This window comes from Mytilus californianus, unplaced genomic scaffold, assembly GCF_021869535.1.
Source record: "Mytilus californianus isolate M0D057914Y unplaced genomic scaffold, xbMytCali1.0.p SCAF_4, whole genome shotgun sequence".
NCBI classification, from domain to species: Eukaryota; Metazoa; Mollusca; class Bivalvia; order Mytilida; family Mytilidae; genus Mytilus; species Mytilus californianus.
In genome coordinates this window covers 97000644-97019238 of record NW_026262690.1, presented here as the reverse complement: position 1 = coordinate 97019238, position 18595 = coordinate 97000644, and the positions used below count along the sequence as shown (strand labels likewise).

General features: G+C 32.5%; 1 protein-coding gene across 1 annotated transcript; it reads right to left on the bottom strand.

Annotated features, from left to right (window-relative positions):
- Positions 1-432: 432 nt before the first annotated feature.
- On the bottom strand, positions 433-17789 carry LOC127698961 (isthmin-like). The gene is made up of 6 exons (XM_052202742.1): positions 17465-17789; positions 10461-10887; positions 5513-5650; positions 4948-5031; positions 4297-4705; positions 433-800 (listed from the first exon to the last, which is right to left on the bottom strand). The coding sequence occupies exons 1-6, from the start codon at positions 17687-17689 to the stop codon at positions 701-703; spliced, it is 1383 nt and encodes a 460-aa protein (XP_052058702.1). The 5' UTR covers positions 17690-17789; the 3' UTR covers positions 433-700.
- Between the last annotated feature and the right edge of the window lie 806 nt (positions 17790-18595).

Sequence of the window (18595 nt, the reverse complement as noted above, 5' to 3'; positions counted from 1 at the left end):
ACGTATTTTGCAACAACCAGTCATCCTAGCACAATAAAGTTGATGTTATAGTTCTCTACTTTATTTGTAAATATCTATTTAAATTGCCCTCCATACCCGCACTGACCCGAGTTACTTTCTAGTAATTGTATTATAAAACTGAGATTACAACTCTTTTTATATATTGTTGTTGTTTTGTTGATGTCTCATTTTTGTGTTTGATTCATCTTAACTTTCAATATTGGAGGTTTCGGGGCTTCCAATTTTTTTTTTGGTGTCGAACGTACTTTTGAAATAGTAACTCAGATAAACGTGTTACCCGAAATGATATCTGTATCGTACGCTTATATATATTAGCAAGGGGGAGTGTTGAATGCGGTCCACATTTTTTTAGATTTATAAATATTTAATGTTATTTTATTGTTTTACTATATTCAGGCACGACAACTAAAACTAATTATCTCCCTGTTTTATTCCTGCATCATAACAAAAACCGACCAACAGATGGTCTACCCGTATATATCATGATAACAGGACATATACCAGTTCATAATGCGGACTGACATGTACTTTCACCTAAACAAAACCAAGACATGATGTTGACAAATCATAGTATGGTGTATGTATAAACGTTTCTTTTAATTGTCATTCACAGTATTTCCAAGCATAAAGACAACAGAAAAAGGTCCACCAAGTTATCCTTTCATAATGTTTTTAGGAGCTAGAAGTTCTGTGCCTGGAAAATCTGAATTTTTAGGTCCTCCTCATTTGGATTGTCTCTGCAGTTTAAACCATTATTTGGCTGGATGACCTCATTATACCTGTGTAAAGGAAACATTTCAGTTGATAAACAAAATGCACCAAAAATCACAGCTAGGTTTTTTGTCCTTTTCGGTCATATAGGTCTTCGCGTATTTAAGTACTTATACATCTCTGGCTTTCTGACTTTTTGTGTTTGCGTTTCTCGTGAACGTTAATAAAACTAGAGGCTCTCAAGAGCCTGTGTCGCTCACCTGATTCTACTTTGGTTTTGGAAATCATGTAAAAATAGATTAAAATCATAACAGATACCCTAATAATGAGTGAGGCCAAATTTGGTTTAATATTGGTCCTGTAATTTAATAAAAAAATCCTGGTGGCCATCTTGAACAGTAAATCGGCAAGAAAGTAGCAACACTTCATCAGCACCTCATAAGAAACATTTATGCCATGTTTTGGTTTCATTCCATTCAGTGCACCTCTAGAAGAAGCATTTGTATGTATTTCCCATTGGGTCTTATGTTAAAGGAAGTCCCCCCATTGGCGGCCATCATGGATGAAGGATCAGCTTCAAAGTAACAAAACTTAGTCAGCACCTCATAAGGAACATTCATGCCATGTTTGGTTTCAATCCATTCAGTATGTGGTTCTCTAAAAGAAGACATTTGTATGTATTGTCCATAGGGTCCTTTGTTAAACATTGTCCCCATCTGGCGGCCATCTTGGATTATGGATCGGCTTCAAAGTAACAACACTCGGTCAGCACCTCATAAGGAACATTCATGCCATGTTTGGTTTCATTCCATTCAGTGGTTCATTAAAAGAAGACATTTGTATGTATTTCTCATAGGGTCCCATGTTAAACTAAGTCCCCTGCTGGCGGCCATCTTGGATTATGGATCGGCTTCAAAGTAACAACACTCGGTCAGCACCTCATAAGACAAATCCATGCCATGTTTGGTTTCATTCCATTCAGTGGTTCTCTAAAAGAAGACATTTGTATGTATTTCCCATAGGGTCTAATGTTAAACTAAGTCCCCTGCTGGCGGCCATCTTGGATTATGGATCGGCTTCATAGTAACAACACTTGGTAATCACCTCATAAGGAACATTCATGCTATGTTTGGTTTCATTCCATTCAGTGGTTCTCTAAAAGAAGACATTTGTATGAATTTCCCTTAGGGTCCTATGTTAAACTAAGTCCCCTGCTGGCGGCCATCTTGGATTATGGATCGGCTTCAAAGTAACAACACTCGATCAGCACCTCATAAGAAACATTCATGCCATGTTTGGTTTCATTCCAATCAGTGGTTCTCTAAAAGAAGACTTCTGTATGTATTTCTCATAGGATCCCATGTTAAACTAAGTCCCCTGCTGGCGGCCATCTTGGATTATGGATCGGCTTCAAAGTAACAACACTCGGTCAGCACCTGATAAGAAAAATTCATGCCATGTTTGGTTTCATTCCATTCAGTGGTTCTCTAAAAGAAGACATTTGTATGTATTTCCCATAGGGTCCAATGTTAAACTAAGTTCCCTGCTGGCGGCCATCTTGGATTATGGATCGGCTTCATAGTAACAACACTTGGTAATCACCTCATAAAGAACATTCATGCCATGTTTGGTTTCATTCCATTTAGTGGTTCTCTAAAAGAAGACATTTGTATGTATTTCCCATAGGGTCCCATGTTAAACTAAGTCCCCCGCTGGCGGCCATCTTGGATTATGGATCGGCTTCAAAGTAACAACACTCGGTCAGCACCTCATAAGGAACATTCATACCATGTTTGGTTTCATTCCATTTAGTGGTTCTCTAAAAGAAGACATTTGTATGTATTTCCCATAGGGTCCTATGTTAAACTAAGTCCCTCGCTGGCGGCCATCTTGGATTATGGATCGGCTTCAAAGTAACAACACTCGGTCAGCACCTCATAAGAAACATTCATGCCATGTTTGGTTCCATTCCATTCAGTGGTTCTCTAAAAGAAGACATTTGTATGTATTTTACATAGGGTCCTATGTTAAACTAAGTCCCCCGCTGGCGGCCATCTTGGATGATGGATCCGCTACAAAGTAACAACACTTGGTCAGCACTTCATAAGGAACATTCATGCCATGTTTGGTTTCATTCCGTTCAGTGGTTCTCTAGAAGAAGTTCAAAATGTAAAAAGTTAACAACGACGACGGACGACGACGGACGACGGAAGCCAAGTGACGAGAAAAGCTCACTTGGCCCTTCGGGCCAGATGAGCTAAAAAGCGCTTGGAACGCACCAAATTTACATAGTGTTATTTTCATATTTAAAAGCAATACAAAAAATAATGTCGTTTCAAAGACTATTCGCAGTTAATAAATAAGAGACGGAAGATACTAGGCGAAAGGAAATTAAAAAAATGAAAGCTGGTACGTAATAAACGAATTAAACAACAAAATGGTAAGGCAGGTGTGTGTGGACCAATAACATGCATTCACGATCAGTGAACGTAAAAACTGAAGCCCTGAGCTGTACGAAACCCCTATCAAGACTGGGAGTATAATCAGGTTCTTCAAATTGCAATGAAAGTCAGTTTAGAATTAGGATGTAGCTCTATATTACCTGAATCATGAACAAAAACAAAAACAGCTTCGGGCATTAGATTTAAAGAACAATACTGACATAGGTACAAGTTAAACACAATACTAAACAATCATGTATTAAAACATGTTCGCAGAAATTGAAGGCATGCTTAAAGTTCGGCATCTGTTGATATAGAAATTATGTAGTTTTGAGTAGATTTTTTACGGCAACGTCATGAATAGTGCATGTCAATAGAGTATTTGTATACATTATTCCAATGCTGAAAATAAGATTAACATTTTGTTAACTGTAAATATAAAGGTAATTTCTTAAAAAATAGTCCATCCCCAGCATTTAGCTTACTCATATTCTTTTCTGTGTTTGCTGAGATGCCTGAGTGATTTAAATATCGATATGAATAATCCAAAGATACTATACAGGGAAAAAAACAGTCAAAAACAATTTTCACTGCTCAGACATAGTTATGAAGAAGAACAACTGAAATCGACACTACATAAGTTTTCCGAACTCATCATGAATGTGATGACGAATACGGTGTGTAGGTATCTCAACTCACTAGTGACATGTTTTCGCGGTCTTAGATCTTTAGGTACCGGTCTAGTCGTATGATCTGTAATTTAACCGATTTTGTCCTTTGCCCGATTGTGACACTTTGACTGACTGTGAATTCGTATGTTGCATACATAGCAGAAGACGCTTACCCTGTCGACGCATCAATGTCTCTCCTTCTGGAGTTCACGTGATTCCCTCGGTTGTTTGTTACCTTGATTTGTCTCTTTTTAATCGATTAACGATATTTGAACATCGGTAAGCTATTGTCGCCTTACTATGTCAATTCTAGGCAATTATGGGTTAAGTTCGAGAAACGAACTTATATCAAATTATTAATTGATACCTAAAATTTACCAATATTGTCGGTTAATTAATTTTATGATATACAAAATATAGGTTCTTATGTTTGATTAATTGTGCTATCTTACCTAGTCCAGTCTCCCTTGCAGATTATCCATGGACTGATGTCCAGCTTATGATGAAGTTCCTGTGAAATCTCCGGTGATATCAGATTAGGAGTTCCAGCACTTTTTCCTCGTGTAATCAATCGCATGGTGTCATCATAACAACAGAATTGAGCTGCTAATGTCTCGGTTCCCCGATACAATTTAGACCGGATGCAGTATTGAGCATTTGGTTTATAAGCATTCAGACCTTCCTCTGATATAATGATATTGTGCCACTGGAAATGTTTTTGTTTTTGTCTATCCCATACTTTTTTGTTATAATCTAGATGTAAAGGATAGTAACACGGACAGGAAGGTAGATATGACTTATTGAGGTATGTTTTTATTGTCTGATTGTTACAATCTATCCATTCTTCACAAGTATCCACATCTGAAATGCGTTTGTTAAGTATAAATTCATTATTTTCAAACATGGAAAGCGACACAATAATATCGATGGATAACATACTAATATTTTCGCTTTCATTCGAAGTAAAATATTTTTAATTTTGATAGAACAGAACTTCTGTAGATTATGGAGTCTGATACTAGTAATATTCAGAAACAAAGAACAGTAATCTTAAAAAAAGACCCTGTAAATAAACTACTTAGAATTTCTGTTTCAGCTCATACCTTCATTAATATACTCCACTGATCCTGATGATGGAAAGTATCTGTTAAATTCTCTGGAAGCAGTATCGCCTTTAGGCTTCCTATCTAAAATAAAGGTAATCAACTTACTCACATCAGTTTGAATTAGCAGAGGTCAAACCCCGAATATTTAATTAAATAAAGTTGTCATTCTTTAGTTCAGTGACACGCCTTTTTGAAAACAGATTTCGCATCACTCTGATGGTTTCCAAGCATTGACTCAACGTGAACCGTCGCCTAACATAGCATTTTTCTATTTTGTAAAATTGAATCTTCAGAGCTTGCATACCTCCTTGATTTCCTCCGATTTTTATGTTGTCAAACATACGAGTTATAGAAGAATCAACCCAAAAGTATTGCCACCGTTGACTCATTTGTATTTTTCTAGATATTAACTTACATGAGCGTGACCCAAGAAGGCCAATAACAATTATATGTGATATAAGAATAAGAAAATGTGGTATGAATGCCAATGAGACAACTCTCCACAAGAGAACATGTTCTTTTAAAAACATTTGTGTTGTACCTAACGTTTACATTAATCTACCTCTTTTACATGATGGCATAAAGCAGACCATCGTCTCGGTCTCTCTACATGACATTCCACATCCCCTGGATCGACTTTTTTGTCCACTGTTACAAGTCACACTACACTCTCCCCAAGCGGACCACTGGTCAACTGAAACTTTAATCAGTTTAGATTTAAATTATGATAACCTTACACAGCTACTGTTGCTAAGGTACTTTTTCTTTACCAAAAATCTGTAGTAATGGAAATGTAATTTTAATATTAAGTATTATTTTGTTACTTTAAAATTATTGTAATATTTAGGTACCTGTATTTTATAGTAATTGATTTGTACTTGAAATTAAGGTACTACAGATGGTTGGTTATACCGTCTTAGCATTTTGAAAGTTTGTCTATTTCAAATCTCTTAAAATTTTCAAACATGGAATATTGTGATCACTGTTGGTATTATTTCTGTACCGAAAATTTGTAGTATTAAAATTTGTAGTGCAAATCAAAAGTAGCTGTGTACATGCCAGATTTTTCTAATCTGCAAAATACCCCCAAAAGTTCCTACGGACCAAATCATGACATCATAACCTTATGGTGTTTATTTCCTTGAACAATAGTTGCTCTGCGTATCCTTGAAATCATCTGAAAGCAGGGCTCCTCTTTCCTTTTTCTGTCCAAATTTTGTTCAAAACCCCAGCTATTTTTTTCAAATATTAAAATAATTGAATATTTATCTTTTTACAAATGAAATATCTTTTGAAGATCAATATGATTTCTGAGATCATCCCCATTTTTTGGTGGAGTTCGTGTTGCTCAAAAACTCAGTTTTTGTTGAATTGTTTGTCTTTTCCTTTTCTTTCGTTTTTAACATGGCATGTCAGTTTATCTTCGACTTATGCGTCTTAAATGTCCCCTTGGTATGTTGCGCCTCTTTTTTAAAAATTAGACACAAAATTAAAAGATGATTTTGAAAAGCTTATTTGATGTACCAATTTATAAAAATAAGAAGATATGTTTGCCAATGAGACATCTTTCGAACATTTATCAAAGGACAAAGATGTAAACAACTACAGATACCGTATGGCCTTCATTGATGGGTAAAACCATCCTGTATGCCAGTTATAATAGAATGTTACGAGGTTTATTATCTTTGTGATCGGTTAATTATTCCCTAACAACAGCTTCCCAATTGTGAACTTTCCAATACTATGTAGAACATTCCAGCAACGCCTGCAAAGTGAATTTTGAAATAGATATCTTCAAGTTGATACGATATTTCAGATCTTGCATTTCTGATTTCCTTAATAAGGGTTGATGCTTACAAGGAAGCTTTCAAACCAAGAGTTCCAAGTGGTGAAGTTGAAATCATCCCTTCGTAAATTTTACGGACGCCATCACGAGTTTGAATGTATACAATGTTATACAAGTAACAGTCTAACATAAACAGCAGTAGTTGTCCATTTCAATTTCTAGAGGGAAACTCCATACTAAAATTTACGACAAAAGAGACGATTTTTCATTCCCTATTGTTAATTTTCCCTTTTTAGCAGGCGATGTTCCTTTGACTCCATTATACGGTGTTTATATATCCCAACTCGTTCGTTATGCCCGTGTGTGTAGTGATGTCATAGATTTTAACGAACGTAATCAATGCATCACTGGTAAATTATTAAGTCAGGGATTTCGTTACCATAAATTATTCAAAACATTTACTACATTCTTTCATAGATTTGATTAGTAAATTTAGCTATACCTGTAGAAAACTAATTAAAAACGGTATTTCACATCCTAAATTTTACGGTAATATTGTACTAAAAGCGCGGAAATCACTATGTGATCCGTGTAAACTCATCGAACCTTTAAACAAACTTATTAGTAAAGGTTATCTTATTAATGTTGTAATAAGATCTTTGAATATTGTTTACATTGGCACTAACATCGATTTTGTCATCAACGAATTAAAACATAACTAAATTTGTGTTCTTTTCGAATGGTTTTTGGGATGTATAAATACACATCTGCGTTTATTTTCTATTTAGAGATTGCTTTATCTTAAGGTTAAATCCTAACTATCCTACTGCCTTTCGATACTTATATTTTGGCATTGCACAAGTCATGTCTTCTTTGACTGTCCATGGCGTTAAAACACTAAATCCCTGGGATGTGTTTTAATTGATTTTATAGTCTCTTATGCATGATTTTTTATTATTAATTGTTTTTGGCTTTTAACTAGCTTTCAGTAACTGCGAGTACTCTCAAATGGTACTTTCTTGTTAATTTGACCTGTTGACACAATTTGTAATGCATTTTTGTTAATCAATGTTTTCATATCTTGTCTCACTTTTTTTAATATGTACCACCTTTGATAAGTATTTAGTATCGATAAATTTTCACTTCTGTACTCGTACTGTGAACAACAAATTTGTTTATTTTGTAAAAAATGTTCCGTACTCCAAACAAAATCAAAGTACTGAAGTACTGAACATCGGATGACCGCAAGTTCTTTGTGAATGGTCACAAGCAATTTTTTCAGAAAAAAAAATCACATCTCTATACCTGAAAGTGAGGTTAATGTACAGAGATATATTTTTTTCTGAGACAAGTTCGTGCGTGGCTGCTGAATAAATGACAGGGAATTCAACCTCACCGTAACAACTATTATATTGTAGTGATACAAATCAGTATACTCTGGTTTGTTTTTATATATTATATTAATATTTGTTTATATCAGTTACATGTATATATAATTTTCATCCATTTGTATATCATTCTATTCTACTATTCTAATAATAGTGCAGTGCAAGGTGGACACTCTTCTGTAATAATTCGATTTTTCTAATAGATTGGATTTGAGTAGGTATTCATATTTTCCCGCAAAACGTTCTTGAGATATTCTTCCGCATGCGTTAACACAATTTTTACATCGGATGACCGTGAGGGCATTCCGGTGTATTGCTGTCGCCTAGATTTCCATTACGTAACTTTCGTGTTGGGATTGTAACCGATCTATAAACATGATAAATATGCGGACATTATCGAGTGCAAAATAACATTCCTTATCGCTTGTTATAAATTCATTTTTTCAATGGATACTCCTAAAAATATTTTTTAGAACATAAATTAATAATATGAAAATGTTTTGTCGTTAGAAATATATACATAAGTAAAAAATCTTTAATATCTATGCACACGTACATAAAATGTGTGTAAATGCATGCAGAAGAATATCTCAAGAATGTTTGCAATCTCCAATGCAGAGTTATCGGTCCTCGCTCTCTCTCTCAAGGACCGATAACTCTGCATGGGAGATTGAAAGTTTGGTGGGAAAATATGAATGCCTACTCAAATCCAATCTATTAGAAAAATCGAATTATTACAGAAGAGTGTCCACCATGCACTTGCACTGCACTGTTATTAATATAATAGTAGAATAGAATGATATGCAAATGGATGAAAATTGTATATACATGTAACTGTAATATACAAGTATTAATATAATATATAACAACAAACCAGAGTATACTGATTTGTATCACTTCAATATCATATTTATTACGGTGAGGTTGAATTCCCTGTCATTTATTTATCACCCACGCACGAACTTGTCTAAGAAAAAAATTATATCTGTACATTAACCTCACTTTCAGGTATAGAGATGTGATTTTTTTTCTGAGACAAGTGCGTGTGACCATCCACAAGAACTTGCAGTCATCCGATGTTCAGTACTTTGATTCTGTACGTATTCATAAATATTTAAAATGATTTTTTACTTATATATATATTTCTAACGACAAAACATTTTCATATTATTAATTTATGTTCTAAAAAATATTTTTATGAGTATTCATTGAAGAAATGAATTTATAACAAGCGATAAGGAATATTATTTTGCACTCGATAATGTCCGCGTATTTATAGATCGATTACCAGTCAAAAACGAAAGTCACGTAAGTAGAAATCTCTGTGGCAACAATACATCGCGATGTAAAAATTATTATATTTAAATTTACCTGTGTACGTTATTTTATTTAACGCCATGTTTTCCTAGGTTAGAGTTGTCTTTTTGACATTGTTCCTGCATCTTTTTTTTTATTAATATTGTATCTATATTGTGTCATAGATCAAACTTATTCGTTCAGTGTATGATTACTTGTTTTTGTTTATATGTCTTTTTGATCGAGTTAAACCATTTCAATTGATATTTTATAGTGTGTCTTTTTATGTTGTAATGTAACACTACTGTGTCAGGTTAGGGTGAAGGATGGCGCCTGTTAAAACGTTTAAACCCGCTGCATTTGTATGCACCTGTCCTAAGTCAGGAGCTTGTTGTTCAGTTGGTGTGGTTCATAAATGTTTCTCGTTTTTTATATAGATAAGACCGTTGGTTTTCCTGTTTGAATTGTTTCACACTAGACTAAGTAATTTTGGAGCCCTTTATAGCTTGCTGTTCGGTGTGAGCCAAGGCTCCGTGTTAAAGGCCGTACTTTGACCTATAATTGTTTACTTTTTATACATTGTGACTTGGATGGAGAGTTGCCTCATTGGCACTCATATCACATCTTCTTATTTGTATAGTCTATCTTTTGTTATAAAAAAAATGTTTCAATTTCAGAGTTTCACATTCGGGTAGGTGTCAGGGTAAGAAAATTTACATGACCGGTGGTAAATGAATTTGGTGATGTCTTAGAATTAAAAAAGATTCAATTACCAATTGCCTAATCACTGGGTATTGTCTAGTGGTAATAAAAAAGCTTCTTCCACAATTCAAATGAAGGTTTGACAAAGTTGACTGAAAAACTTGAACCTTAGTGTATCTGAATGTTAACTGTGAAGAAACTTAATTCTATTTATTTGCAAAATACAGAAAAAGTTAATTAATATTTTTAAAGTTGTGCTCTTGATATTGTCTTTTGGTCATTATTTAAAAGCAGTAACTAGAATTCAAGAAATTAATTGAATGACAATGTATACTTACTTTTTGATGACTCAAATGGATTATAGTTTAAACCAAAATCCATGGAACCAGCTCCTTTTTGAAGGGCTTCTTCAGCAACTCGTTCTATGATATGTCTTATAGTAGTTGGCTCCAATTTGAACATATGCTGTCGAAATTTTGTCCTTTGAAGTTTCTTCCCTTTTCCACACTTTTTACATTTCTTATTTTTTCTGCGTCTACGACCGCCATTGTTAATGTTTCCTATAGAATTATTTTTAGTCTTCTTCTTTTTCTTACGTTTTTTATTTTTCTTCCTTTTTCCTTTATGTCTTTTCCTTTGTTTTGTTAATCGAATCTGATCTAACATAAAATTGTCTTCGTCATTATTATATTTTGATGAAAAACCAGTCAAATTAAATAACAAATTCCCGCTATTCTTTCTTTCGGTAGAATTTACATCTTCTGTCTGAAAAATAGTTACAGTGACCTATTTATTTATAAAATATAAACTAGTTAACATATCAAAATATTACAAAAAGCAACAGAAAATAGAAAAAAAAAGAGATGATAGATATCAAACTATTCCGATCATGTCGCAAAGGCCTGCATGGTTAATAGCGTGCATCATTTTTTCTTTATTTCTATACAGATGGTGACAATAAAACAGCATCATTATTTATAATTATCCCGAAAATAAACATGATTAATATGAATCATTACATTGATTTCTTATCAAATAGTTTCAGAAGCTACCTTTTTTTCTAAAACAAATAAGAGTGATCTTGGCATCAAAGAATAGGTACATCACTGATATACTTCAAAGAGAAAAGGCGTTAAGGATGACACGCGCCTCCACGTGAACAAGAAGATAAAGATCAGAATTCAACGTTTGATATGTTTTATCAAAGAGTTTCTGTACGAGATCGTACGATAAGTCAAAGACAGGCTAAAAGAGCATTTACTGATGAGTGACAAAAAGGTAGATAAACATTTTACTCTACGCAAGATGATTAAAATTAAAAGATAATCGCAATAGATTTAAAACAATATGAGAAATCAGTTAGAGGGAAAACAAACAAAACGATAACAATATGAATAAATGGCATAAGGGATTGAACGTCAATGAAACAATAATACAACAACAACTACACATACACATACAAACACACACAAAACTCAATGAAGTATGCAAAGATTGAGTTAAAATCCTGCTGATGGATCGAGTAAAACGCATAATTTAAACGTTGGTTTTTGAATCGGATATCAGAGCATTCATCCCTTTTATTTTCTTAGATGCTGATATGAGGGAAAAGTCTTAAAATAAGTTTTTATAGATAATAAAACAGTAAAAACGTTCTTGCAATAATCATAAAATTATCATTTCTTCAAATAAATGCGCCGTATATTTTTCTAAAGAGAATTGTATGTTGTTGCTAGATAAATATTTATTTCACTGTATGTCATCATCGAATTCGATTTTACTCGCGTGGCCAATAACGATAGCAGGCCTTTTAATCGCTCAACTGCGTCCGTCCGAAATACCTTCGATCGAAAACTTTCGTCAAAGTTTTCTTGTCTTCTATGGAAGGAAATGTACTAGATTTGGTCTGCAGCTTAACATTATGAGTTAATTTGTTACCAATTTTTACATCTGCCGTGCAACCACTTCCTATTTGCAGATAGTTTGAAGTTTTGCAACACTCATTGTACATGTAAAATGTTTTGTAAACAAATTTGATGACATCGTAAATATTTTTATATTTCAAAATATGACAAAAAGATATCAGGTTTCAAGAAATTATTTTCTGGTCTTTGAATAATTTATTAATCGCCGATTACTTGTACTTTATACTATGTTTTAAATTAACCAAATGACTAAAAAGGCGTATACTATAAGATTATGATTTTTTTAAATTTCCAAACGGTATATATTTATCTTGTTTACATGCAACTTATCTAATAATTAAAAGGATTATTTTGTTTTTTTACTTCTAAATTCTATATTTGCTTAAATTCACGTCGTTTTGGGCTGTTGGATATATGTCTAATTGGCAATCAAACCACATATCCTTATTCTATGTTAGACAGAAATCACATATCCTTATTCTATGTTAGACAGAAATCACATATCCTTATTTTATGTTAGACAGAAATATTATCCATTCGCATCAAAATAAATTCACATTAAAATATTTCAAGTTTTATACCGATTCTCATGAAGTATAAATATAAATATTTCCTCATTTTCTTTCCGAAAACACTGGTCAATTTAAAGGTTTAACACATGTAAGTAAATTCCATGGATAGGACTTTTGAAGAATGTCAAAAGTAAACGCTGAAGTTATAGGCGTTCATCATTAACGATTTAGATTTTTTTTTTATTCAAAAGCCAGATTTTCTAAATATTTCTATATTTAAAACTACAGGATCTTTGTAAGATGTTTGTATCCAAAAAGAAGCACTGATCCGAATCATCATATGGTATACAGCAGTGCATTGTAATTAATTATCATTAAGCATCTTCTGTTTTCATTGTTGTTAAATTGTGATGGATGATATATAACTATCAGATCATGATATAGATGCAAAAATACATTTCTTGTTTCTTGTAATTACTAGATTGAACTTTCTAATTCCCTTTTTATCATTTATTTTGATAAAAAGAGGTTTGTGTTATTTGTGATTAAGAACCTATCAATAAACAGCAGTGGAATGATATGTTTTTTATCCGATATCTACTTTACGAACAAATCTTCAAACGAATGTAGTAAGATATGTTATAACCACACAAGATGATCTTATGCACTTGGATTGACCTAAAAAAGAAGGACGAAACTGTAAAAAACGACACCGTTTCACAAGCTTACATCTATTAACTTTAAAAGTTGTTTTCCTATTACAAACTCACATTGAACTTAACTGACTTGGAATGGATGATTTAGTAACAATCAAAATAGTTTAAACTTGAATGACTTGGAATGGATGAATGAGTAAAACAATTAGGATAGTTTTAACTTGACTGACTTGGAATGGAGAATTTAGTAAAAATTTAGATATTTTTAATATTGGATTTAAATTGAGCTTGGTAGATTGTCTTTGATCATTCATTATGAGCAACCACGTTTCTCAATCAAATATTATATATTTAGCGTGATTTCGTACAGAAAATATGCCTATGAACTGATAGAATCACTGGACCCCTTGTGTGCATGCTATATATTTTTGTTATACGCAAGTCAAGAATATTCTAACGAGCCAAAATCATTGTTCTAAATGTATAAATCGAGAATAGTAAAATTTGTTAAAGAAATAAAATAATTTAATGTAAAATCATCTATTAAAAAGAAATATCAGCTGAATATAAAAAAATATTAACTGATTTTAAAAGCTATTTCGTTGTTCAAATATTTGAAAATGAAAAAAGAAGTGGTTAACTGTTGCAAAAAAAGATATTTATGTACCTATAGAGTTCTGTTGTTAATTTATGATTCTCATTTGGAATGTAAGTTAATCGACGGATAGATATATTTTTTGAGCTAGAGATGCAAAATATATCTTGAAGATGTGGAAAGCCTTTGAAGAAGAAGTAAAGCGCTGAAGAGGTATGGTTTTAGCACTTCACGCCGATTAAAAGTCTGACGCCATTGATTGGTGCTTTTCACAGCTAGGATAGACAATATTTGCACGTGTTTCATTTGTCCAGCAAAAGACTGAAATTTTACATCCAGAACTTTTTTTATCTGCATGAAACCAAAGCTATGTAAGAGCCAGGGACGGGTGATTTGGCGATTACTCAATTTTCTGGCCCGATTCACCCTCTATCTTTTCTTTGCCCATGAGTTGTCCTTAATAATGGTTTCCAGTTACTTATAGATATATACTATACAATGATTCCAAATAATAACTTGATACAAGTGTAAAACGGTGTATATACACATGCTTTTGAAGAGAGAGAGTAAACCTTAGGGAATAGTGTCAAAATATCGTTAGTTGGTTAATTTATTGGTGTTGAAAAAAACTTTGATTTACATGAAACAAATAAAAGAAGGTCAAAATCGGAAAATTGTATAGTGTTATAGTTGAATAGCAACTTTAGTGTCTTAATTCATACGTTTAAGATTTTCTGCAATTTACATATTTATTCATATATTGCTTGACATGTTTTGTAAAACATTTATTTTTTTTCCTTGGAGAATGATCATATACTCATTATATATTTATATATACACCTCTTTCTTCTTTTTTTTTTATGTTCTGTATTGTTATATAATTGATTGTAATGATTAATGATTGTTCTTTGTGTGTTGATGACAATCCATATTTTGGATTTTATATCAATAAAATCTTTGACTTTGACTTTACTATAGAACCAAAATGATAGAAATTGTATTTAAAAGGTAATTTACTTTCGACAGAATTCTGGCTTTTGTTTGGAATGTCCTTCTTTTTCCGTTTTAAGGATAAATATACTCAAAAGTTTGCCTCTATCAAAAATAAAGTTCTGTGTCATCTTTTAACTATTATATAAATTGGTTAAAGAATACGACAAAAACGCATGCATATGAAGTTGTCTATATAGATCAGACAGTGGTTAGAAAGTGGCCGTGTAGTGTGAATTAAATTTAGGGGGTTTGTCCTACGTCTCCTACGCTATTGGTGATAAACAAAGTCTTTTATTGTCAATTATGACGCCCAATATTGAGCAGAACAATTAAGTTAAATTTCATACAAGTGATTACATATTGATTACATTGTTTATTATAACAATTAAACAAAATAAAATCTTTCCGTACAGAACAATTTCTGCAGACATAATATAAAGTTGTTATATAATATAGTATAGATGGACAAACTACCGGTGACTAAACTATATTTTGCAGAGAATTAAATTTCTCTCTTTATATAAAGTATACAATAATAAACTTACTTTTTTAATGATAACATTATCTTCAGATGACATTAACCGGCATATCAATTTTGATTTATTTGGGAGGCTTTCAAAGTTTTTGTTAACCTTATTTAAGTAATTTATATTATCAGATCTTTTATTTTCTAAAACAGGACACTGAAGAAGAAAAATGAATTTCATCTTCAACTTCAGTGTTGCATAATTTACATATTCTATCCTCCACTCGAAGCCCTGCATATCTGCCTTTTTCTATTTCCAATTTATGTGCACTGATTCTGAACTTAGTGAGCAGTCGCCTTTCATCCTCATTTAAAATTAATGAGTATTTTTCCATATTATATTATTATATTGGTGATATGACAGTTGAAAAGGTTTTATTTCAAAGATTTGATTAGTACTTTCGGACAGAAAAATGAAATAACATACGATCAGCAATATTTCATATCTTGACCAAAACTTCAAATTTTCCATAAATGAATAATTTGTTCACCTTTTCAAAGCAGTTTGCAAAGTTATTTTGTATTTTTTTTTTCGAATACTGTTTATGAGTAAGCTTTCATAGTTAAGTGATATACTTATTTCAAAGAAAGCTATGGCACATCCTTGTAAATGGACGATGAACCGCGTTAGTGGCATCATCGAAGCCTGCTCCGCCTCACATATGATTTCAGGAGAACTAGGTTCAAATCCATAAGCTATGCAAACCAAACACTTTAAACGATAGTTTTTTTTAATCGTATTTCATGGTGAATCACATGTCATACACATGAAGGAGTAAGAGCAATTTAGTCAGAACAGAATTATATATGGAATGTATTTCTACAGACTGTTACCTGTCATGTTAAAAATCCAAATCATCGTGTTGGGTCTCCTTCAACAATGTAAACGCATAATACCGATTTATGTGACACGAACGCATTACTGGAATAACTTATATCATGTACGCTCGAAACTCGAAACAAAAGTTTGTAAGGCAAATCGAAAACAAAAATTGCATCAAGGTAGATCGGGTATCGTTTTCTGAGCATCTCTTATGGGCATGTTTCAAAAATACTCTTTTGGTTTAAAAATATTTTACCAAATATCATTCAATATACAACAGAAACATCTATACCTTGAAATTTCAAGATTAAACTAATCAAAAATTCTAGTGTCGTTAAGCGTATTTAAAATTTTCTGAATTTGATAGGACAATTTGAGTTTTGGGGATTTTTCAAGAAAAGAAGGCCCGTAACCCCTATTTCTTATTTGATATTTCGGCAGTATTTACAAAAATTCTATCGTTTAATGATTCTTCAATAAAGAAACATTAAGTTTCCCCCTATTTTCAATGTATTTTAACGAAAATACAAGGTCCGTGACCCCCCCTTTTATGAAATTTGAAAGAACATTGACCCAGAAGTCTTTGACAGAAGTTTATGAAAATTTTATCATCGAAGATTTGGACACCGCAGTTACCTTAACAAGGAAAGAAAAAGATGTTATGAGGAGTTACAACCATTTTTTAAGGATATTTAATTTAAAAATATTTATATATTTTATTAACTAAAAAGTTACAATAAGACTGTACCTCTTAAAATATGAATATGAGATAAGTTTGCTATTATGTTCTTTAAACCCACCATTATTTGCCGCTGGATCAATTATTTAGTTCATAAATATGTGGTCAACCTATTGTTGCCTAGTAGCTTGTGCGAAATTCTGTTTACAACGTTTGCAATGTAAAAGAGAACTTTGAGTCCAAATGTTAGAATGGTCCGATTACTAGGTATTGTGTTTAAACCCAAGCCTATATAATATTAAAAAGATAAGTAAGCAACCCGAGAAGCAACCACTCAAACAAAACACAAACATTTTAAGACAAATTATATTTTTCAAATTTCATCGGAAACTCTAGAACTTTGTTGGCTATGGAATTTTTCAGTATATACAAAATATGCAATATCAAAAGCAGAGCCATGCAAAGAAACTAAATCAAGATTGAGATGTGTTCAAAATTGGAATTTTAGGATTTATGATTTATAAACTACATGATAAACATTTTTGACATGTTACAGTACACGTTCCCCGTCTCAATTCTCTTGTACTCCGTGACTCCGTGTCGTTTACGTTACTACCGTGAAATACATCTTACCTGTTTACTGTCATAGTCCAAAGAGACGTTAGCATAAGATGACCCTGAGGTAAATAGTCCATAATTAGCGGGAATACTCCAAGATAAATAACATATAAAGAAAACTAGGAACATCATATTCAACTTCTCTACAACACATAAACAGATTTGTTTCGGTGTTTTCCGATTATCTTGTACATCTGGACGTTCTTGCGTTGTAGGTGGCATACACACGTCACTATTCATAAGAACAGATTAACTGCTAATTAGTGACCGGATATTTTTTTTCACCCACGTGTTTTAATCTATCTTCGTAGTATTTTTCAAAACCAGTGCATCTTTATTTAACACTAAATGTTACTGTTAAATGTACAGGCGATCAACAGGTGCCAGATAATACTAGAACTTTAATCCATTAGTTCTCTCAATGCTTATTTCAAAGGCACTCGATTAGTAGATATTTTCCTCATAATTATTCTTCTCATAATAATCCTTTGTGGTCATTTTGTTCTCTGGCCGTTGTTCGTGTTAATGATGGTAACCAAATGGCCATAGTAGATAATTACAGCGATAAGTACACTTCAAATAAATCTGTTCCATCATTATTAACTTTTATCTATTCAAATACCTATCATTATAGAACACAAAGTGATATAAATAACACATCTAGGGTTAAGTACATTTTGCCTATTTAAAGACGAAGAAATTATGGTAAAATTACCTAACTTTATTGTATCCTTCGCAATTCTAACAGTTTTCAGTAAACAATTACAAAAAAACTAAATTACACTGAACTGTCAATTAATTTAACCTCTTCGGATCTGAGAGCAAGTGAAGTGGGGAGTTTTGTTAGATTTATTTGACATTAATGAAGCTCCCAATCCATTCTTGAAAGTAAACATTTCTATCATGTCTATCTACAATACCATTATTGATGGAATAACTGAAACAGCTAGACAGTTTACACTGACAGATTAAAACATTTCCGGTTCTTGCACTATACTCGAACAACGACAGCTTCCCATCAACTTGTCTAAATTTTAAGAATACCCGAAAGTTCAGGACAGAAAGTTTTTTTTGCATAAAATGCCCCAATCTTTACAGTCATTAAGAATCCATTAAAGAATATTTTTTATTTAAAGAGCATCCAGT

Coding starts and splice junctions, on each gene's coding strand:
- LOC127698961 (XM_052202742.1), bottom strand. CDS start 17,689: ATGAATAGTGACGTGTGTATGCCACCTACAACGCAAGAACGTCCAGAT. Junction 10,888..17,464: donor TGGACTATGACAGTAAACAG/GTAAGATGTATT, acceptor ACTATTTTTCAG/ACAGAAGATGTAAATTCTAC. Junction 5,032..5,512: donor TATGCCATCATGTAAAAGAG/GTAGATTAATGT, acceptor CCTTTATTTTAG/ATAGGAAGCCTAAAGGCGAT.